General features: G+C 51.9%; 1 protein-coding gene and 1 long non-coding RNA gene across 4 annotated transcripts in view; one reads left to right on the plus strand and one right to left on the minus strand.

The window, feature by feature from the left end:
• Nucleotides 1-241: 241 nt before the first annotated feature.
• On the plus strand, nucleotides 242-8,447 carry LOC112650089 (uncharacterized). Of its 3 annotated transcripts, XR_004803818.2 has the most exons (4): nucleotides 242-397; nucleotides 1,484-1,703; nucleotides 7,728-7,829; nucleotides 8,214-8,447. It is a non-coding gene; the product is annotated as an uncharacterized LOC112650089 (long non-coding RNA). The 3 variants fall into 3 exon arrangements; XR_004803819.2 differs by lacking the exons at nucleotides 7,728-7,829; nucleotides 8,214-8,447 and adding an exon at nucleotides 2,205-3,088; XR_007413963.1 differs by lacking the exons at nucleotides 7,728-7,829; nucleotides 8,214-8,447 and adding an exon at nucleotides 2,234-3,088.
• A 442-nt stretch (nucleotides 8,448-8,889) lies between these two features.
• Nucleotides 8,890-22,429, minus strand: part of TRPC7 (transient receptor potential cation channel subfamily C member 7) — a 143,470-nt gene continuing 129,930 nt past the window's right edge. The window contains exons 11-14 of the mRNA XM_049091931.1: nucleotides 19,178-19,399; nucleotides 18,428-18,508; nucleotides 11,385-11,460; nucleotides 8,890-9,222 (exon numbers count right to left, since the gene is read on the minus strand). Of these exons, the coding sequence (XP_048947888.1) occupies nucleotides 9,053-9,222; nucleotides 11,385-11,460; nucleotides 18,428-18,508; nucleotides 19,178-19,399 (549 nt within the window). The 3' untranslated portion in view covers nucleotides 8,890-9,052. The remainder of the gene's footprint in view (nucleotides 9,223-11,384; nucleotides 11,461-18,427; nucleotides 18,509-19,177; nucleotides 19,400-22,429) is intronic.

The following is a 22,429-nucleotide window of genomic DNA, read 5'->3' on the forward strand; positions in this document are numbered from 1 at the left end:
ATTCAGCTGTGTTCACAGGGACCCACCCAGCAGCCAGCCAGGGTCATGGTGCTCAGGGGCCCAGGGGTTGAATTTCCAGTTCACTGGGACTCCTACACTACTTAAATTCTTTCTTTGCAAAAGCAATAATGAGTTCTGTTCAGCTCGCTTTGCTAGGTTGTTATTTTAATTAAAAAAGGTCAGGACGTGAAGGCGCTGTGACACCTGTAAGGTTGGAAACCCATTGTCTGCCGGGCAGTGATTCACAGGCGGCTTTGTGACATCACCTCCGTGTTGGCCACTGCTCTTATTAAAATCTCACCGATCCACTTCACTGTTGCCAGGCTTGCGGCCTTTGTCTCCAGCGAGCCTGCTGTCTCCCAGCGCCCCGGAGGCCACGGGGCTTCACACGTCGCGTGTGAGCAGAGAGGATGGCTGCACCCACTGGCAGCATCCTCCCCCAAAGAGGCCAGAGTGGTTTTGGGGCTGGATGGCTCTCTTTTCTTTTCCCTCCCTCCCTTCCTCCCTCCCTCCCTCCCTCCCTCCCTCCCTCCCTCCCTCCCTCCCTTCTTCTTTCTTTCTTTCTTTCTTTCTTTCTTTCTTTCTTTCTTTCTTTCTTTCTTTCTTTCTTCTTTCCTCTTTTATACTTGAGAGAGGGAGAGAGACATAGCATGAGTGAGGGGAGGGGCAGAGGGAGAGGGAAAAGAAGACTCTGCTGAGCAGGGAGCCTGACGTGGGTTTCGATCCCAGGACCTCTGGGTCATGACCTGAGCTGACAGCAGATGTTCACTTCTCACCGGGCACCCCTGTTGTGGAGGTTTCTGTTGGTGCTCAGACACAGGGTTTCTTTCTGGGTGAAATCAAGCTGGTCCAGGTCATTGGGAACCCTGCCTGTGGCTTGATTAATACTAGCAGAGGTGCATTCCTAAGGCATTGTGCATCGAGGCACTTGGGGTTCAGTCACCCTCCTGGGGTCGCCCTCCCGGGGTGACTACATGGGCTCCTCTCCTGGGGTTGGGCTGCACATGGTGTGAAAAGTTCCCGGACCACCTACAGTCCCTTTGTTACTCTACAGCTTGGGTAATATGCACCTGCAAACATGACTTCCCATGATTCTGTCATGAGGATTGATAGTCCTCAGTTGGGCAGCTCTTCCTCACCCAGCGAGTGTGTTCTGTGGCTGCACTCAGCTGGGAGCTTGGCTAGGCTGGAACAGTCCAGAAGCTTCTCATGCTCCAGGGTTCCTCTCCACGTGGCCTCTCAGCATTCAGTAGCCTGGCTTCTTCAGGACACAGCCTTGGCTTTCTAGAAGCCCCAGGGGGCAAGTGCGTATCAGGCCTCCGGAGCAGAGTGCATGTGCACGTCCCATTGGTTCACATGGGTCGCGTGACCAAGCCAGGGTGGGCATGGGTGGGGAGTGAGCAAGGGGTGGAGGACCCTTGAGCAGGTTACGTTGGGGTCACTGTTTTTATCCACGGAAACCTCATTTTCCTTTGTTTCTTAGGAGGTCACCAAACACCTTGTGGAGCAGGACAGCGGCCTGCCCCCATCTCTGTGCCCCCTTGCCCTCTCTGCTGCTGGCACCTGTCCTGCGGCCTGGCCAGATCCTGGGCTGGGAGGCCCGCGGTGTGACTCGGGAAGCTCACCCAGACCCATGCTCCTCCACTCTGTGCTGATGGTGGTTTTGGCCCCTGGGTGCTGGAGGAGACTCTGAGGCCTGGCAGGTAAGCAGTTCTCTCTTCGTTTTACTGTGAAGTCACACATCTTCACACAGAAGCTGCCTCTTTCACATGGGTTCTGGCCTCTTCTTTCTGGGGGAGGGCCTGCCCAGGGCTCCCAGGGGTTCCATGTCCATGGAGCTGCAGACCTGCTGCCCCTCCTCATCTGCCTGGGCTGCTGCCAGGTGGCCCATGTGGCCACGTGCCTGCCTCTGCCTCCTGTCGCCTCTTGCTGGGGGCATGGGACCCAGGCCCTTCTCACCTTCATGGCCCTCTCCTCCTCTCTGACTGTGTGTGGTGGGCACCAGGGGCGACAGACAGCACCCTCGGGCTTGGGACGCCTTGGGTCTCTTCACGGTTCTACGGGCCCCTGCCCTGTGATCCTGCGGGTGATGCACACCTGGGCTGTGTGTGGACTGACAGGCTTTGTGGGTTCCTCTCACATTTGTGCTCTTGCCTCGGACCACAAGCTGTTTTCCAGAAGAGGTCTCTTACATTTCTCGTCAGGCTGAATCTTTCATGTCGTGTGTCTGCAGAGAGAGGAGCAGTCTGGGAGGCCTTTAAGAATCAGGAAAATGGTATTTCTGTCCTTTGGGAGAAGAACTGAAGATCTGTCTACAGTGCCCAGAATACTGATCTATACCGTCCTGTCTGTGCAGCCTCAGTGTGCTGGTGCTTGGGGACACGGAAGTTCAGGAGTCCCAGGACTCAGCAGGCACGGCTGAGGGGAAATGTTACGGGAAGCAGCCCGGCCCCAGCCCCCACGGCCTTTGCGGACGCGCACAGTACACATTCTGTTCACGCTGTTGGTGACAGACAGTGATGATGCTCGCAGCGTCTTTATGTAAAGATGTGTCTAAAAAAAAAAAAAAAACAGCTCGGCTCTGAGAAATGTTCACCTTCTGGAGGGCTCAACAGGCTGTGAGGGGCCCTGATTTAGTTGGGAAAGCACCAGAGGCTCCTTTGGCTGGGTTGTCTGTCCTGCGATTGATTGGAGCCGAGCAGGAAACCCCCGGGGCTCCGTTCTGTTCTGTCACTGAAATGATCCAAAGACTTACTTCCCCTCTCCGTCTGGGACTGCCCCGGCTCGGGGCTGCTCCCCCGGCACGGCCGGCCTGAAAGCCCCTAGACTCAGGGGGATAGCTGCTGGGATTCACGCTGCTCCCGCCATCCGTGCTCCCGGAAGGCGAAGAAGCCCCCATCTAATGCTGAATTGTGTTTATGTAACTCGAATCCCTGCTTCGTCGCCTGCACCTACAAGATAAGGCTCTGTATTTTCTGTTTGTAGCAGGAGCCTTGTCAGCAGAATCTGGTCCTCCTCAAAGTGTCTCCTGATCATTTCTAGAATCTCTGAGGGGTGACCCCCGCCCCCCACAAGAATGGTACGTCTAGTTCCCAACTGGCTGCCGCGTCCCGGCCCTGTGACTCCCCGCCGCGTGCTGCCCGCACAGCTGCTGAGAGGGGCCTTCAGGGCCACAGTCCATCCCGGGGATGCCCAGGGTGCCGGTCCGGGATCCTTCAGAGCCAGGAGCACGCTCTTCTTCCAATGCCGAGGGGCACGTGTCCCCTGGGCCCGCGAGTGGCCCTCGGTCCAGGGTCTTGCAGATTTGCTCTTCGTCAGTTTCGCTGGCCCGAAGCCATCACCTTTAGTCAGAACCTCACTGACTCTCCAGAAAGACAAATCTCCGTTTTTTGGCTCTGCTCCTCTAACCACAGAAACAGCGAACAGCCCCAGGGGAGGGGGTGGGGCAAGGAAGCCCTGACGTCATTCCTGCATCCCTCAGGGCTCCAGGACTGTGAAGGACGTCAAGAAACCCCCTGCACACTGGCTTCATCGACAGCGGGGGTTTATGGGCCTGTGGAGCTGAGAAGGCTTCTGGAACAGTACCCCTGCTCTAAGGAAGAGCTGCGGGAAAACGGGCAGGGGGGTGGGTGTGGGGGTGTGCACCTGGGGGCTCAGTGGCTGAGCGACTGCCTTCGGCTCAGGGAGTGACCCTGGGGTCCCAGGATCGAGTCCCACGTCGGGCTCCCTGCGTGGAGCCTGCTTCTCCCTCTGCCTGTGTCTCTGCCACTCTCTGTGTGTCTCTCATGAATAAATTCTTTAAAAAGGGTGGGCACGGGTGAGACTGTGCAGCCTCTTCCCTTCTCCGATCCATCTCTCCTCACTCCTTTCTGTCTCCCTCCTCCCCTCCCTCCCTCCCTCCTTTGCTTCTCCCCACTCCTGCCCGCCTCACCTCTGTCTGGCTTCCTTCCCAGACAGGCTCTATCTAAGAGGTAAGGGGGGTCTGCTGGTGTCTCAGATTCCTGTTCCCCTGCTCAGCGGCCCCCGGCAGGAAAGAAGGGCGGCTCTTTCCCACCATCCACATGTATATACGTTTCAGGGCAGGAGCCTTAAGGCCCTGCATAGGGCCGTGTTCCTTTCTGGGGCGGCTAAGTGGGGGTCGGGTGCTGGCCTGTGCCTGTAGATGGGGTTCATGAGCAGCACAAAGCCTATGTGTCCCAGGACCTGCCTGCTGCCCCCCTCCTCTGCTCCTCCTCTGCCCTCCCTCTGCCCTGCCTTCCCTCGGCTTGATCTGTGCACATGTGCAGCTGTGGTTGGGGTGGAAGGGGCAACGTTGGAAATGTCGTCTACTCTGCGGGGCTCTGTACCTGTGTTCAGACACCAGAAAGTGTCAGGATAGACTTGTTTCTGCCTTGTCCTTATCAATGCACTGCCAGGGCAGGGCGGGCATTGGCCTGAGTTGTGTGGGGTCAGCTCCACGGGACCCACGAGCCTCTTTGGTCAGTCAGCAGGGCTGCCACTGTGTCCCTGTCCAGACACAGCGGGCTCTTAGTCTGAGGACATGGAATCCGCACTTTTTAACAGCACCCTAAGGAGAGTGCACTTTGCCCTTGCCAGGGTTGGGGGAGGGGGGGGCGTCCTTCTTCCTCCACCTGCCTCCCTGGATGTGGATGGGGGTGCAGCCCGGGCTGGGCTGGACGAGGATGAGGCCTCCCAGTTGCGGTCCTCATGTCTCTGGGTGTGGAATGCTTTTCCTCCACAGGCAGGGCCAGGCTGCCTTGACTGTCGTGTCTCAGGACCCGGCCTCCTTTCCTTTCTTCCCCCGTTGCAGGGAGGCCTTTCTGGGCAGGAGAGAGCCCTGTGCTCCTCAAACACCACTTCTTCCCAAATCTGCGATTCTTCCCTCAGCCTTCTCCCTTCCTGAAAGACTCCAGCCTCAGGAAACCCAAGCCCCGGACACTGTTATTCTTTTCCTGTGTCTGTGTCATTGCTTCCCTGAAAGGAGGGGGCTTCCCAGCTGCTTGACTGGGGAAGCAAAGGGGAGAAACCCCCGGCAAGGCGTCGGCAGAGACTCCTCCAGGCAGCGCCGGCTCAGGTGGCCTCTGCTTGCAAGGCCCGGGGTGAGGGGGGTCAGCCTGGGCCCCTGCCCGTCCTAGACCAGAGGCAGCAGGGATTTTGCTGCCTGAGCTGGTTTACAGCCCTGGTCTCCTGCAGGCCCTTCCCTCCGGCATACTCACTCTCCAAGGGATGAGGGGAAGATGCGGATAAACATAGAATGGGGGCGTCGCCTCCCTGCCTCAGAGGATCAAACTCCTAATTCCTGTCAGCCTCTGCGGGCCTCACACTCACACACTCACACTTGACATAAGGCGTAATGAGCCCTTTGAGGAGTGGCGGCCCTGGGCTGCTTATTTTTAACCAGACTCTGGCTCTAGCAGGGCAAGGTGTCTCGGCCTCCTGGGGGTAGGCCGCCCGGAGCTGGCTCCCACCGCCTCCCCCACTTGGAGGAGCTTCTGCACAGTTGCCCTCGCGTTCGGGAATGTCCCCTCACCCAGGGTTTGTCGGTCGGTTGGTGTTTTGTCTTCCCGTGTCTGCGGGAGGGAGAGAGACGCTGTGACGGGCGGACAGCAGGGGAGGCGGGCAGGGCTTCCTCCAGTGTGTGAGCACGCCGTGTCCTTTAGGAATTGTGCTGGGGCCTAACTTGGGGGGAGGGTGTTTGTCCAAGAAGTGTCACTAGGATTTGTCGAGTCCTCTTAGGAGCCATCAGAAGGTGACAAGTCGCTGGAGAACTGACTGCTTCAGCAGTGGTTCCCCTGGTGGCTGTGTGCTCCAGGCCTGGTGGGAAGCAGCTCCAGAGCATAGAAGGTGCTGGAACTGGGGCCATGGAGGCCATGAAGGCCATGCTGTGGCCGGGAGGGAAGGGGCCGCAGGGTTCTGCTGGCATGCACAGAACTGTGGCAGGGGAAGGCTTGTGTTTCCTGCAAACTCACTAGATTTTCAGAGCCCAGCGGTGCCATCTGAAGGAATTGTAGAAAACTGGGGCTTGGCCAGGATTTCCTGGGGGGCTACTGTCTGGTTCTGTGCTAGCCAGCAGTGGGAACAAAACAGGCTCAGCCGCCCCCACGGTCCTCCTGCTGGCAGGCAGGGCAGGGAGATGCTACACGAATATGTGAAAGTTAGAGTCTTACACAAGGACAGCCGTGCAGCCTGTGCTGGGGGATGAGGGGGTGCTGTGGGAAGCAGGCAAGCCTGAGGACGGAGGTCCCTGGACTCTTCAGGGAGGGCTTGGGCTCTTTCTCCTCCTCTGTTGTGAGCCCCTCTCCTGCTCCACTCTTCACTCACCTGCTTTGTTTCTCCAAGAGCTGCTTCTCTCACCTGGTTAGTGCAACAGGAGCCAGGGAGATGGGGTGAGGGAGGGAGGCTGTCAGTGCCTGGAAAATCACTAGCTCTTGCCTCAGCTCCAGCTGATAGCCCTGCCAGCCCTCGGTTCCACGCCTCTCCAACAGCTTTCCGTGAAAGCGAGGCCCCTCTCTGCACCACCTCTCTCTGGCAGCCGTGAGCCCACTCCTGGACCACCTTTACCTCCCAGACACGGCCTCCGAAGCCTGACGATGGTGCTAGCTTTCCTTTTCAGTTTTTAATGACTTATTGGGACTTGTTTTCCTTTATCCCCGTAAAGGGAAAATGTGAGGCTTAGGTTTGAGAGGAATAGGGCACCCCAGGATCTGAAAACGGGGTTGCCACCTGCCTCTGGTTAAAGGCAGATTGGGAAATTGAATAATGCCTCTTCGAAGCGTTTATTAGCATTCTTATGGAGATAAGTGAGGGATCTGAAAGGAAATCTTCCAGAAGTGCTGGTAATTTGTCCCCTGGATAAATCAATTGCTCTTCTTACAAAGCAGTCAGCTTTCTTATTCAGAGTCCAAGCTTAAAAAGGAAGTCCCCTCACCCCCACCTCTGGATGCTTATGTGTCTCATCCCCAGTGTTTCGCAAGGGATTCGGTAAATATCTGCTGAATGAATCCTGTCGTCATCCGCAGTCTTGGGGGGTCATGGATGAGTATTTGGGAAAAGTCAGAACAGTGTCCCGTCACAAAGACAGGTACACAACCTGATGGGCACGGGAGGATTTGCAGGTTTTTTTGAAATTCATCTAAGGATTCCAGGTGAAAAGCTCCTAGACCGTGAGCATACAGCATGCCCCTGGCACCTGTGGGGCATTCCTCTTTTTTCTCTTGTTGGAGCACTGGGTGGTGGTGCCAGACCACCCGGGTGTGAAGCCACACTTCAGGGCATCTTCCCTAGCCTTCCCTTCCCTGGCTGCTGGGGGCCCAACAAATGTGGGCTTTCCTCTGACCCCCGCCCCCCACCAGAAATTGGGAAGATCTAGCAAAGCCGATCCTGTATTCTTTACGGCAATAGTTGGCTGGGCCGAGTGTCTATGGCACTTCGGGTAGGGCTCAGCTGCCCCCTCCGTCATGGCTCTCCCCCTGCCTCAGTGGTGCCAACCGACTTCACTTTGGTTTATTTTCCCATCTGATCTGCTCTTTTCTTAGAACAGGATTAAACAAAAAACAAAAAACAAAACAAAAAAAAGTTTGCTTTCCGGAGATACACTGGGTATTGTGAAACACAAGCCCCCTCATGCATGTGTGTGTGTAAGACATACACGCACATACATGTTTTGCCCTCCCTGGGCGTCTGCAGAGCACCTGGATTTGTGACTCTGAGCTGCTTTCTCTTCACAGGGTTGCAGTGTGAGGCTTCAGTGGGCAGATGCCGGCAGAGCTTTCAGCACCGGACCTGGTGCCCAGCAAGTACTCATTCCACGTGTGTGGCTAGGGTGACTAGTAAGTGTCTTCTTGGGGCCAGGGCCTCTCTCCGTATCCCACAGCAGTGCCTCCAACCTGCTCTGGAACCGGTGTTGTTTGGGACCGGGGCTCCCTCTGGCGGCCGCTCTCCGGGCTCACACACACAAGGTCGCTCCTTGAGAAAGAGGTGGGCGTGGGGGGGTGCTTTGCCTGCACCCCTTCCCCTCCCACATAGGGCGAGAGGGCGAGAAGTGGGCCGGAGGAGATTTTTGCTTCCCTCACCCTTTTCTGGGCCTCCTTTGTAACTTTGATGGGGTTGGGCTCATTAGGTCTGAGGATAGGAAGAGGGCAGGAAAGGAGGGGTCCCGGCTTCATGATCTTGGGGGTTGGGACCCCCTCACACTTGTCCCATTCCCCTCCCAGAGAAGTGCTGACCCATGGGCTTCTGAGGCCACCTCCAGACCGGCCACCAGTCGGGCCACCAGACGGCAGGAGGGCGGCACATTGACATACAATCCCCAGGCTATATTATGAGGTAATTTTATTTTCTTTCCATTTTAGGTAAAAATAGTAAATACAAGATAATAAAGGTAAAAATACATCATTTGGATTTTGTTGTTTTTCTCTAAACAGTGCTACCTACAGTACAATTTTTGATTTAGGATTTTTAAATTTTTTTTTATAAACAAATAAAATTATTTTGCTATTAGGCTATCTGTGTTCTCGTCTGGCACTTAAGAATAGATCACAGGTCACCTCCCGGTTCTGTTTGGATGTGTGTGGGCTGCGGGGGTGTGGGGGGTGTGGTGGTGGTCGGGGAGTGAGGAGGGGGCGGGGCATGGGGTGAGGTGGTTTGTCTTCCTCGGATGCAGAGATGCGGTCCTTGTGCAGCGGGGGGTGGGGTGGGGGGGCACGACTGTGCACCCAAGAAGGCCTCTTCTTGCACTGGCCACAGGGACGTGCATCACGGCTACTGGACCAAAGGTCTCACACGTGTCCGTGGGGCATTCCTTCCCCCCACCCCTTTGCTGGCCTTTCTTCCTCAACAGCCCAGATTCACAGCAGTTCCGGGTCAAGGCAGGCCACAACGCTGCCCCCCCCCCCCCCCCGTCAGCATGTCCACTCCGGACGGACGGAGCCAGAGGGTCCTCTTGGTATCCTCGAGGCGTGGGCCCAGGACCCTCCCCTGCCAGGGCTGGCGGCTAGGAGGTCCGTCCTGGCCTGGGAATGCTGGTAGAAGTCACAGGTGCCCACGCGGGCTGCTAGATGTCTTTGCCCTTGTTTACCCTCAGGTGGTCTTTGTTTAAATTCTTGCCAAATTTCTCACTGAGCTGTTGGATCAGGTCTGCGAGCTCACCGGTAGCTTGAGATTTCTCTTCCAGAAGCTCGTAGCGCAGGCTGGAGATGTCTTGCTTAATTTCCTTCAGTTCACCTGCAAGGACAGAGGAGCTCTGGGTGAGTGTGAGCAGGCACAGAGGGCTCGCTCCCCGTACGTTGGGGGCGGGCATCTTTCCAGCACAGTCAGGATGCTGCTCCAGCCCAAGGAGGGGACAGCGTTGTGACCTAGGTCCCCCTGCCTCCTACCACTGAAGGACATGTCCATCCATCTAAAACCCTCCTCCTTCCACCCTGGTGGAGCTCTCCGTGAAGGCTCTCAGGCAGACGGAGGAGTCAGGGTCAGGATTGTGAAGTCCTGGCACCTCTCTCCTACCATGACAGCATGCTGGCTTTGGAGCCACTAAAGGCAGACTTCAGGACTCCCAGGAACGCCCTCAGTAACTGGAACGTAATCGTCGCGATGCTCCGTGCTTTGCTCCGTCACTGCTCTCTGCAGAGGAGAAGCTCCAAGTGTGCAGGGCCCGGCTCAGCACAGTGCATGTGGCCACGAGCCAGGCGGCCTGACAGAGCTAGGGTCCGCCCAGACCCCGTGGGCAGCGCTGCCTCACCGAGGCCACTCTCCTTCCACAGCAAGGGGCCACCAGGTGGGAACTTGCACTTGTTTCCACAGTGAGCCACGGGGTACAAATCCACCTGGGCTTGGGCTGTGGAAATCCCTAAATTAACTATAAAGAAGACTCAGAAATGTTCTTTTCTGATATTATAGATATTGGACATGCCTCAAATGGGAGCCTGGTGCCTGGGAACATGCTATTCCTATATATTTTTTCCTTATGTGCCATGTACAGAAAATGCAGAGATCTTAAAGGTACACTTTAGCCAGTTTTGACACGTGCATCCACCCCATTTGCTTTTCATCAGTGCTTTAGTGAGCTCCAGTTGCATGGCATAATTCTAGTGGCATGAAGCCTGGCAACCCAGCCGTCTGTAATCACGGCGACACACTGCTCGAGGTGGCTGGCAGGCCACTAGCATTGTTAAATTCGAGACCCAACCATAGGGGTGGCTGGATGGCTGCTGCTGGCCCCTGGAACATGTCAGCCCAGGAGTGAGTCCAGCCACTGCTCATCTTCAGGCTGCATGCTGGATGCTCTGGGAGGAGGCAGAGGGTCACTGAGTGACCAGGCTCTTCCAGGAGGCCCCTGGGGCCTGAGCCAGGGGGACACTTGGTGCCTTCATTCATGGAGGAGGCTGTTTTGAGGTAGCAAATATTTGTCCTGTGTGTCTCATGAAGATTAATGACCTGGTATAAGGCAATTTGCTTTTTACTTAAGAGTAACTGCTCAAAATGGACTGGAAAATCACCCAGGTAGTGAAGGCAATGTAGCCTGCAAACCTCGGTATGCATCTGGATGACCTGGCGCTTTAATCAAAATGCACAGCCCCCAGGTGCCACACCTAGGTGTGGCCTGGGATGTGCATTTTTAACAAGGGATTCTGAGGTGGGGGAAATGCTTAGAGAGGCACTGCTGGCTGTCAGGTTCTGAGAGCCTGGAAGTGAGACAGGGTGGTGGCAGGATCTGAAGGGGTCCTGTCTGCTTACAGCTCTCTGTGTGTGCACCCAGGGAATGAGGACTTCTGGGCTGTCCTGTACCCATAGGTCATGAGGTGGACTCAAGGCCACCATCGCTGCAGTAGGTAGGATTTTTACCACCCCCACCCCTACCCCCGATAATGACCAGGTCCTAATCCCTGGTATCCAGTCTGAGTACAGTCACTTTACATGGCAAAGGGAACCAGGGTTACCAGTGGAATTAAGGTTGGAATTAAGGTTGCTCATCAGCCAACTTTAAATAGGGAGATTATTTTTGGATTATACAGTCTAATCATGAGTCTTTACCAGTGAAAGAGGAAGGCATGAGAGGGTCAGAGAGACATGAAGACAGAAGAGGAAGGAATGTGGCAGCTAGAGAAGGGATTGGGGACTGAGTGCTGGCTCTGAGATGAGGGGCCTGTCGGCAGCTGATGGAGGGGGTGGTGGCCACAGCCAACAGCCATTGCAGGGACAGAAAACTCCATCCCACAGCAGCCTCGTGGAACCTACTTGAGCCCACACCCAAACCAGCAAGGAACACGAGCACCCCCCAACCTTTGGGGCCTCCAGACAGGAGCACAGTCCTGCCAACACCACCTCGATTTTAGCTGAGCAAGACTGCACCTCACTGTCTACCTGTAGGAAAAGGACCCATCGCTCACCTTCATTGACTTCATCACTTTCTCTATCCACCTGGGCCTTCAGGACGTATCTTTTTATGAGCCGCTTCATGATTTTCTGAAATGGGAACACAAGGAAGGGATCAGACAAGCCTGGCCAAGGACAGAAGCATCTCACATGGGGATGTCTGGTGCCCAGCTCCTGCGGAGCACCTGGTCAGCAGCTGGGAGTGCTCCCATGCCTGGTGCCTCTCTTCTGAGGGTGCCTTGCCTGATGGGGGGACCTGGGCTTGTCCCTGTTTAACCTCTGCACTAGGATGATCCTGCCCTGGGGATGCAAGAACAGGACACTCAGTGGGAAGCCAAGGCAGGGGTTGAGAGAGAGAGAGAGAGAGAGAGAATCATCTAAGATCCACAGGTGCTGCTTGAGGGTCCTATGCCTGACTCTACCCTGACCTTTTTTGTGACCTTAGCCAGTTCTGTCCTCTCCTTTAGAACAGAGTCCGGACCAGGCTGGGTAAGTCCACTTGACCTGGAAATTTTCTACCAGAGGCAACAAGAGATACAGGCGGGCCTCAGGAGGTTTTGCCAACATACCACTTCCCTGAAAGCCTGACTCTGTGCCGCCAGTCACGGCGGAGGGGAAGGACTTCCTGTGGCTCCCATGTATTGTGCAGATAGAGGTTCTTTAAGCAAATGAGCAGGTAGGAGTAAACAAGAGATACCAAGAGCAGAGCCAAGCATGAAAAAGACCGCAGGAGGTGAACTTGGGATTTTGCTGGCTAATTGCTGGAGGGCTGCTGGACAATCACAGGATGTAGAAATACTCGGAGAGCTGCGATTTCTGAATCTGGCAGAGAGGGAGGGATTCCCTGCTCCGTGCTCATCCCTTCCTATGACCTGCTCACACCCGGGGACTCGGGGGACAGAGGCAGCACTTTCTAGATGGAAGGGACCTGAATTCTGTCCTTGGCGGTGCTGTGTGTGGTCAGGCAGGTTGCTAAGTTCTCTCTGACTACATGGGCTCAAAAAAAGCTTTTGGTAAGCCAAGGGAAGTGGGTGGCTGAGGGCACAGGGAAGGATTTAGCACATTCTTGCACCAGCTGCAGGCTCTGTCAGTGCCTTTAATGGCCAAGAACGACCCCAGAACACCTCTCCCGTGTCTCCAGGCTTCGTGAGTCCAGGGCTCTAACTGAACCTAGCAAAGGCTCTCTGCGGTGAGCCCTACGTCACCTGTAGGCCACTGCTGCTCCCTGCCCCCCTCCTTGGCCCTTGGGCAGCTGGTCTCCTTGGCTCTGTGCTTTGAATCATGATCTTATTTCGGCTGAACAGTTAGTGAGCAAGTTGCCTTCATGCTGCTCTCTGTCAGACAGGCCTGGATCTTGCCATATTAGCAGTTCAAGTGCATATCTGCTAGATTTAGTGAAGCCTAACCTGAGCTAAGGTTTGCATATCTACTAGATTTCTCCTTGACATCCTTCTGGCCCCTAAGCCAGGCTACCCGAGTTATAAGAATGTATATAAAGCCTTTCCTGGGACTCAGTAATGCTCCTTTCACCTTCAACTGTAAAACCCAAACAAAATCAACTTTGTCCTGAGCTAGTTCTCATGGGGAAAAAGCACAAAACCTAAGAAACCCAGATACCCAGCTATCTAAAATTCTCCCTTTTTAAAAAATAAAAAGATTTTGTTTGACAGAGAGAGAGCACAAGCAAAGGAAGCTGCAGACAGCGGCAGAGAAAGAAGTAGGCTCCCCGCTGAACAAGAAACCTGAGGCAAGGGCTCGATCCCAGGACCCCAGGATCATGACCTGAGCTGGAGACAGATGCCTAACTGACCAACCCACCCAGGTGCCCCTAAAATTCTTCTTGAATATAGAATTCAGAAGTATTCTGCAAATTTTCAGGCTGAGACAAGTCAAGGGGATCTAGTTAAAGTTTGTTGCTCTTTTAAGGAAAAGTTCAAGAATTAAGGGTTCTTTAGTTTCTTGATTCATCAGTTGAAAAATGTACGTATGGGGTCAAAGTATAAGCTGGTGATTGGAAGTGGAGAGTTTCCTATGATGGTGCTCAGGGGAGACCCTCAACAGGTATGGCAGCGATCACTGTCTTCCTGGCTTAGGGTGCATCTTGTGTTTTAGCACAACACAACTCAACCTGTTATTTTAAAAGATTCCACATTATTAATACACGTAATTATTAATGCCCTTCAAACTCCATTTGTCTTGAGTAGGTGAGTCCCCACTCACAAGCCCCCTTCAGTGTGGAGTGGCCCTCTGAGAGCTGGGAAGAAAGGGTAAAAAAGAAACACAGAAACAAATGTATTGAATATTTCCTGCAGACCAGGAGTCATGTTAACCTCCTTAACAAAATGACCTTGTTAAATTCTCCCAGAAACCTGGTGAGCTTGGGGAGGTCATCTGCATTCATAGATGAGGAAACCGAGGCTCACAGAGTGAGGTGATTTCTCCAAGGTCACACAGATCTGAAATGTAACAAAAATGGAAACCAAAGCTGGGGCTTCTTCCAACCTTCAGGAAAAGGTTATGTGCACGATGCTTTAGGGGATGAGATGCAGGAAGCTGGTTCCCATTGGTTAGAGGGGATTTGGGCTGCTTGTAGGTATCTACTTGTCCTTTAAAAGACAGTTTTCTATGCAGGAGGAAATCTCAGCTCGATTTTGGAGGATGGATGGCTTTGTTCAGTTGTTACCCCCTTAGGATATTTCAATTAAAAAATGGTTACCCTTGGGAAAGACAGTCACTGGCATGTCATTGTCATGAGTGCTTACGGCCCATTCTTGAGTGCTGGCAAGCCTAACCTGAGCTAAGGTTTGCACATCTGAGGCTCCAGGGGGAGAGAAGCAAATGTTTTTTTTTTTAATAAATTAATTTTTTATTGGTGTTCAATTTACCAACATACAGAATAACACCCAGTGCTCATCCCGTCAAGTGTCCCCCTCAGTGCCCGTCACCCACTCACCCCCACCCCCCGCCCTCCTCCCCTTCCACCACCCCTAGTTCATTTCCCAGAGTTAGGAGTCTTTATGTTCTGTCTCCCTTTCTGATATTTCCCGCACATTTCTTCTCCCTTCCCTTATATTCCCTTTCACTATTAGCAAATGTTTGTTATTAAGTCCCTCACCACACATTAGGATTATAGAGGCTTAATATGGAAGCAGAATCTCATGAGCACTGCAGACAAGCAGTGACCCTTTCCCCTTTCTCCCACCCCTACTTCACTCTCAGGAGCGACAGATGCCTTAAAGAATAGTGTGGCCACCTAGCACCCACTTAGAGACTTCGTGTCCTGATGGCACCTGGTTTCCCTGCTAGTGTGTACAGCCTGGGGTATGTAGGAGGAAGATGCCAGTCTTGTCCCCAGAAATACTGAAGTGGTTAGAAACTGCCCCAAGTTCTCTTTAGCTCAGATGCTATAGGAGATATCTCTTTTCAAAAAAGATGGACATGAAAAGTCTCCCCTCATTCACTGTGTGCAGAGTAAAAGAATGTTCCTTTGTGATGGGTGTGAGATGTCTCCTTGCTATCTTCCATGGAGTTCTTTCACTTCCAGAAGATACTAAACTTTCCCCAAGTTAACATATTCTGATCAGTGCCGATTCCACCTACATTGGCCTCCTGCCCTTAGCAGATACTAGAGATGAGTGCATGTAGTGACATAACTCAGGCCAAAGAACTAATACTTGAGGGGATGAGGATGACATGCACAAGGGATCAGAATGATTGTGACACTGAGATCCAGGGAAGGAGTCACACGGTTCTCCCTGCCCACATGCTAAGGGATGCTGCTGGTGCTAGGGGAAGATAGAAAGCCTTTCTGTGGAAGACCTGTGTCTCTCTGTGCGGCCAGGGCAGCTAAAGGTGTAAACAAAGAGGGCATATATGGTGCTTTGAAGATGGTCAACAAAACAGAGCCTAGAGGGAAACAGTGTTGCCCCCCAGGAAAACAGAAATCAGTGGATATGTGAAAGAGAGGGCGTAAATGGATCCCAGGGACACACCATTTGTTAAATGAGGGTTCACCAGACACCAAAAATAGAAGGAATTAGCATTGATGAAGTTGTCTATCCTGTTTGCTGTGATCTCTACAGAAAAGACCACCTAGAGCATGAATAGAAGGACTCCCCACCGGGCTTGGGGAAGAGAGTGCACCACAGACAGGGCCTGCATGAGTTATGGAGCGTGCCTGGATTCTGTGGTGCATTTGGGATGCAGCTTGTTTGCTCTGCCAGAGAAGGAAATGTAGCTCTCACAGTGGGAGTAGATGAGTCTGCACACGCCCCAGCACATAGGCATTCTGGATTTTGGAACAGGTCACAGAATAGCTTTGATGGGAGGTGTGCTTTGACCCCCTCCCCAGTATCTTGGTTTTGTTTCATTGTTTAGTTTCATATGAGCCCAGATTGAAAAATAAAAAGTTACAAAAGCAAGGGACCAGTTTTGTGACCCACAGATTCAGACCCCTTGGAAACGCCTAAGTTAAAGCAAAGCACAGAGACCCCCTGGTCTGAGGGAACTAACTGCCTTCTCTTAAGACAGAGAATCCCCAGAAGTCCAAGGATTGACAAGCCTAAAATAAACACCTCAAGCACTAAGTTTGAAAAATCAAGCGGATCTACTGAAGAGCCATGAAGGCAGCAAGTTTAAAAACTCCATGTGTATGAACCACGGGGCTTTGGTCCAAGTGGGAATGCTACAGAATTTCTCCCAAGTGTGACAGTGTCGGGGACTATGGTTCTGTACGTGTCCTCAGGGAGGTGACGGCTCTGGGTGCAGCCAGGATGGTAAGAAGGAGGAAGTGCGCGTGTCAGGCTCCTTCTGATCTCTGCACATTTGGAAGTTGCTTTGGAAAGAAATCAGTGCAATCTGGAAGGCCACCAGTGGGCCCAAGAAAATGGAAGAGGCTTTGTCAGACCCTTACCCCACCCTTCATTCTAAAAGCTCCTCCTGGACCTTGTCCACTCCCCTCATGCTCTGCAGGCTCAGAGGGTTTTCTGGCTGGTAGGACAGGTTCTCGGTGAGGCTTGGGTGCCTAGAAAATGTGATGTCGTAAAAGAGGGGTACCCTTGTGAGTCAGGTCCTTCAACCAGCGGTGGACCTTCACCACTGGGCCTCAGTTTTCTCCTCTGTTTAATGGGGTATATTAAAGCTACTGCTTCTCTCACCTGCATATGGTGAGATTACATCTGGGCTAGTGTCTAGCTGGCAACCCGCTGTCCATGCCATCTCTTGCTTCACTCCTGTCTGAGCCGATGATGGCTTAGGAAGATGCCCAGACTTCACCTTGCAGGGCTGAGCACAGGGCACAGGTGCAAATGCAAAGTGCTCTGTTTTTTGCTCACCTCTCCACCCTTTCCCTCTGATACCTATCTCTTCTTTCCTGTGACAACTGTTTGAATAAATAGCCAGAGGCTTTTCTTGGTGGATTCACAAAATACAGGGTGAGCAAGCTGCCCAAGGTCATCAGTAGCCTGAAGCCGACTACTACCTCAATCTCTGTAATCACAGAGGGAAGCTCTTGGGGATGTTGATGGCGGCAGGGACTCAGCCAGTGATGAGCAAAGACAGAAATGGGATCACCCCGAGGCTGCTTTTGAAAACTGTCTTGCTCATAAAGGATTCATTCTGGGTACAAGACATTCACCACATAATCAGTCTTCCTTTATCTCAGCAGCTGATTCTCCCTGCAACCCATCAGAGATTTGACCCTACCCCATTAGGGCTTTCTCTTTTGTTGACACAGATAATCTATACATTTCTCTGAGAAGTTGAGAAATAAAAATCCTTCCACTGACCAAAGGCTTTGTGATATAAAATAACTCAAAGCAGATCAAAAAAAAAAAAAAAAAAAAAAAAAAGCAGATCAAACTGGTCAGACCCAATTTTGCACACGATTAGATACAAGATTTGTCCATTTCCAGTTTTTAGCCTGTGTCATCTCATAAAACTCTAAGTATTTTGAGGGATGAACCATGTCTTAATTGTGTACTTAAATCCTCCTACCTGCATAGCTGGCTTCTGAAATATGGGTGGAGATACATTTAGAGACCTGTGTCAGGAAGATGCTAAGTCTAATTGCTCCCTCTGAGGTGGTGGCACCAGGGACACAGCACCTCTGCCCCATGCATGCTCAGGATAGCTGCAAATTTACACCTGATAAGAACTGATCAGCATGGCTAGAATTGCTGATCGTCAAGAAGGGGAAGGCAGGAAACGAATGTCCTGTACTTTTATAATCAATAACCTGTAGTTACCATTTATCACTGGCTCATGGGCTGACTCAAAGGGATACAGAGATGCGGCATTAATTTCCAAAAGCAATGCAAAGGGCTGTAAGCATAAAGTCTCCCAAGGTTTATGTACAAGACTGGTGATCTCAGGTCAGGTGTTTAGTGAAGACACCCATGTCCACCTGGTTGCTTAAGACAGATGCCTGGAGGTGATGCCCAGGTACCCCATCCCTGCAGACAGGCATCATGTGCCGTTGCCTTTATGTCTAGAATGTATATTGACTCTGTCTGCTTTTCTCCATCACCCTACTCTCCCCCCAGTCCAAGTCTTGCTCTCTTGCTTCTAGATGACCGTCCCTTGCCTGTTGAATTCCCACTGCTCCAGACCTGCCAACCTTCTCCCCTCTGGCATTTATGGATGCCTTTCCTGTGCCTGGGAGGCCCCACGTGACCACTCCTTCTTTGACATCTCAATTAACTGTCCTGTGCTTGAAGATGCCTCCTCTGATGATCACACCTAAATAGGCGCTCCCTCTCTTCCTCCATTTTTGCAGTCTATTGTTTTCCTCTTTCTACTTTTATCAATTTGAGGTTGTGTATTTGTGTGTTTACTTGCTCCTTGTCTGTCTCTCTCACTGGCCTGGAGATGCCCTAATAGATAGGAACCATCTGCATCCCTAGTGAGTGGTGCAGTGCCTGGCATATAGTTGTTACTTGTTAAGTATTTATTGAATGCAAGAAGAAATGAAGTGTGTGTTCTGTGTTCATGTGCCATGTCACCAAATTCACATCTGGATGAGTCCACTTCAGCCCATATGTGGGAAAGGTGTGGTTACCTGGTATCGAGTGGGCTTGCTGAAACTGTTATTTGCTGTCAGGTTTTCAGAATTCCTCATGCCAGCCTGGTAGCGAGTCTTCTGGGGAAACAAAAAAACCCCCAAATACATAATAAACACTATATGCGTACATACACACGTGGGTATGTGTTCAAGTAACATATATGACCCCTGTATATGAATGGTACCCGTATAGGACTGTCTTTAAAAAGAGGACCCTCACAAAGCTGATGTACCCACTGCTGCTAGGGTTCCTAGAACACTGTTCTTGGGACCTTAGATCTATAGGATGACAACGAGTTACAGAATATAATTTGGTTAACTTTGGGAAGCACTGAGTTAAAATTACGGGGGTGTCTTTCTCCCAGGACTCCTCAGAGATTTTAATATGCTAGTAAACCTTGAGAATCTCTAGGAAGGGGAGATAATGGGCAGGGAACTTTTCTCCCAGTGATCATCCTCCAGATACTTTCTGGGAACACTGATTCCTCTTTGGGACTCAAGGAATGCCTCTGTGGGGGCATGGCTCAGCCTGGTGGCCTGCTCTGGCCCCAACCAGGAACTGTGGGGAGAAGGGCAGCTCCCACAGGCAGCCTCTGCTGGGGGGGCTGCAGCTTTGCTGACGTGCCCCCAGATTCTGAAAAGCAGGGACCCCTCACTGACTTCCCTTGTATCATCTTAGGCAAGCACACTTCTCCCCTCCTTCCCTCCTGCTGCCTTTTCTTGCCCCACAAACCCCATGCTACCTACCCTGAACTTGGAATTCAGCATGCCCATTTCAAGGTCATTTTCACAGCTTTTGGCCTTAGATTTACAGAGTTTTATGAGGCACATCTTGATTCTCATTATGAGATAATAAAATGATTTGGGACTGGGCACTAGATTGAAAGGAGCAGGAAGGGTTCTTCCTTCATCAAAATAGGACAGCCAGAGCTTCGCCCGGGCAAATTTCCACTCCACATCTGCATCCTCCTGTGGAGCAAGGGAAACAACACACCATCAACAGCCACAATGTAACATCGGAGTTCAGCGTGAGGAGGGGGGCCGCGGTCTACACCTCACAGTGGGCTTCCAGATCCGACTCTGATCATCTGTGAACGTTGTCTCTGCACATGGGCACAGGGTGGAGGGTTTGCTCTTGCTAAAGCCGTACGGGATTAGCCATTGCTAAGGTCTCCACATAACTTCTCAGGATTCATCACTGAAAACCTCAGCCTGTCACCCTCCCTGACACTCCGCCGGGTATTTTCACAAACATTCTCCACTTGCCACTTCATCCCGTTGTTCATGAACATCGACAGCTCCGCTGATTGAAGAGCCACCGCGGCCTCCAGGCACTCAGGTTTTAGAGCTTCGCTGCCCAGTAGAAATATAAAGTGAGCCACAAAGGCAAACCACAGAACTTACTTTAGATTTTCTAGTGGCCACATTATAAAAAGTAAAATGGGACAGGCGAATTCCTTTTTTCTTCTCAAGTTTTTATTTAAATTCTAGTTTGTTAACTTATCTGGTAAAAACTGGTTTCAGATGTAGAATTTAGTAATTCATCAAAGTTCAAATTATTTTATTTTTCATCAAAGTTTAAATTATGTATGTATGTATGTATGTATGTATGTATGTAATGTCTCCTCCCAGTGTGGGGCTCAGACTTACAACCCTGAGTCCAAAAGTCCCAAACCCTCCTGACAGAGCCAGCTGGGTGCCTCCACAGAACAAGTGAAATTAATCTCAGTGATGTCTTTTATTTAATCCAGTAGATTCAAAATAGTTATTCCAGCATGTAATCATCATCAAAATTCTTAACGAAATAACTCACTTTTTTTTTCATGTTGAGTCTTTGAAAACAGTGTGTATTTTACAGTTATAGCACATTTCAATTTGGACCAGTCACATTTCACATATTTAACAGGTACATGTGGTGAGCAGCTGCCACACTGTATTGTATCACTGTGTATTTCTTATTAGAAAGCATGTTCTTATTGGTCGGTGCCGCCACAGAGGGTGTCAAGAGATTGTGCATATGTAATTCCAAAGAAGCGAAGCCGGCTGTAGTTAGCATGTGGTCCAGCCACACTCTCCTCCCTGGGGGCGGTGGTCGATTTAAACCCCTCATCTATCTTGTTTGACTTGGTGTCAATGCCAGAATGCTAAGTGGGCCCCCTAAGAAGTAGCAGGTGTGTGTTTTTTACAGGCAGGCTCTTCAGGCTTCTGTCTCGGTGGGGTGGTTTGAGAGCAGGAAGGAGGCATGGGACTTGGAGTCAGACAGCCCGGGGCTCACCACCCCACCTAGCTGCGTGACTTCAGCAAGGCCTTCAGGCTTGGTCATCGGGAGATGGAGATAATGCTGCCTCCCTCATGAAGCCTCAAGACTGGCACTATGTGCTCCATGAAAGGGTGGGTTCCAATCCCCACAGACTCTAGCTACACTTCCAGGGACTGTAAACCTAGCAAGGACCCACATGAGGCTACTGGCAGGTGCCACTTGATACAAAGTTATCACCTGCAGGCTTGTCCATTTTGTTTGCTTTTGTTGAGAGCCCATCAGCACCTGGCCTGGTTTATGGGACCTCATATTGGGGTCTTTAGTGGAAGTTTGGTAAGGGCAGGGCTTGCTCCTGGCCTCTGCTGCATAACAGAGAGAGGTGACAGGGACACCTGACCTGAAAGGAAGGGTGGTCTACTGGTGACAGCATGGGCTCTGGAGCCTGCCTAGGTCCAGACTCTCTTCTTCCCTAGCTGTGTAGCGATGGCAGGTGGCTTAGCTGCTCTGGGCCTCAATTTCCTCATCTGTAAAATGGCAATAAGAATGCTTACCTCATAGGTCATTATGAGAATTAAATGAGTGCACTTAGTGTCAGACATCAGTAGTCCCTCTGGAAGTATTATTTTAATGTCCGTAGCTTAACACAGTGCCTAGCATTCAACCTTTTAGTGATTTCAGCAAACATGCATTGAGTACCTGCTACGTGAATGGCATGGGCTAGGTGGGCAGTGGGGTTGACAGTCCATGCCCTCATGGAGCACACAGTCTGCCCCATGACATGAATACAGTCTGCTATGCATCAGCTGATCTTTCACTTGGAGTTGTGCCGGGGGATGGGGTTCTCTGGGTATAGAGCTCCTGACCTGGCCTGCGGGGCTGAGGGGGCTGCCTCTGATGGCTGGTGTTTAAGCTGAGCTCCATGGGGTGGGTACTTCTCTGCCAGGTCGAGTGTGGGTGGGGTGAGAGTGGAGAAGAGTGGGAGTTAATGAGTAGAAGAGGCAGTAAGAAGTGTAAACAGCTTTTCTGAGAAAGTTGGCAAGAAAGAGCAAGAGAGAAAGAGCTGGAAAGTGGGATCAAAGGAAGATTTTTTTTAGTTATTTTATTTTATTTTTTAAGATCCAGAGTCTCATTTAAATGCTGACAGGAAGGGTGAAGATATGGGTGGAACAGGGATGACGTGCAATGGCAACTCCTGAGGAGGCGAGAGAGCAGGGAGCCAGGGCACGTGGGCAGGGCAGCCCAGATGGAGAAGACCTCTCCCACCCCCCGCAGGAGTGAGGGCAGGTGGGGCCATGGCAGGTATAGAAGCAAGGAGGTCCGTGGATTTGGACAGCAGGTGCTCAAGATCTGTTGGCTGAATCATAAGCATTCTCTATATTTCATCAAAGTTCCATGTGACCCAGGAGACGGGGCACTGTCTAGTGGCCCAATTCCACATCTCAGGGTGCTTACACACACATGGCTAGTGAGACGGGAGGGGACATGTGCTCTCACCTGAGGAGAAGCCCAGAATCCCGAAGGGAGGTGAGGGCTGCAGTGTGCTCGCTCCACCTGGTGGCACAAAACTGTGCTGGGGTAACTTGACATCACAAGCCCACGTGACATCATGACATCCAAACTAGTGGGGATCTCTGCACACTAATCACATGGTTTCCATGCCACATTAATTTGGACCAGAACATGATCTGCAGGTTAGGATGGGGCACTGCGCCCAAGGTGAGTGGCACAGAGACCTGCAT

Source organism: Canis lupus, chromosome 11 (assembly GCF_003254725.2).
Source record: "Canis lupus dingo isolate Sandy chromosome 11, ASM325472v2, whole genome shotgun sequence".
In the NCBI taxonomy this organism is placed as follows: domain Eukaryota; kingdom Metazoa; phylum Chordata; class Mammalia; order Carnivora; family Canidae; genus Canis; species Canis lupus.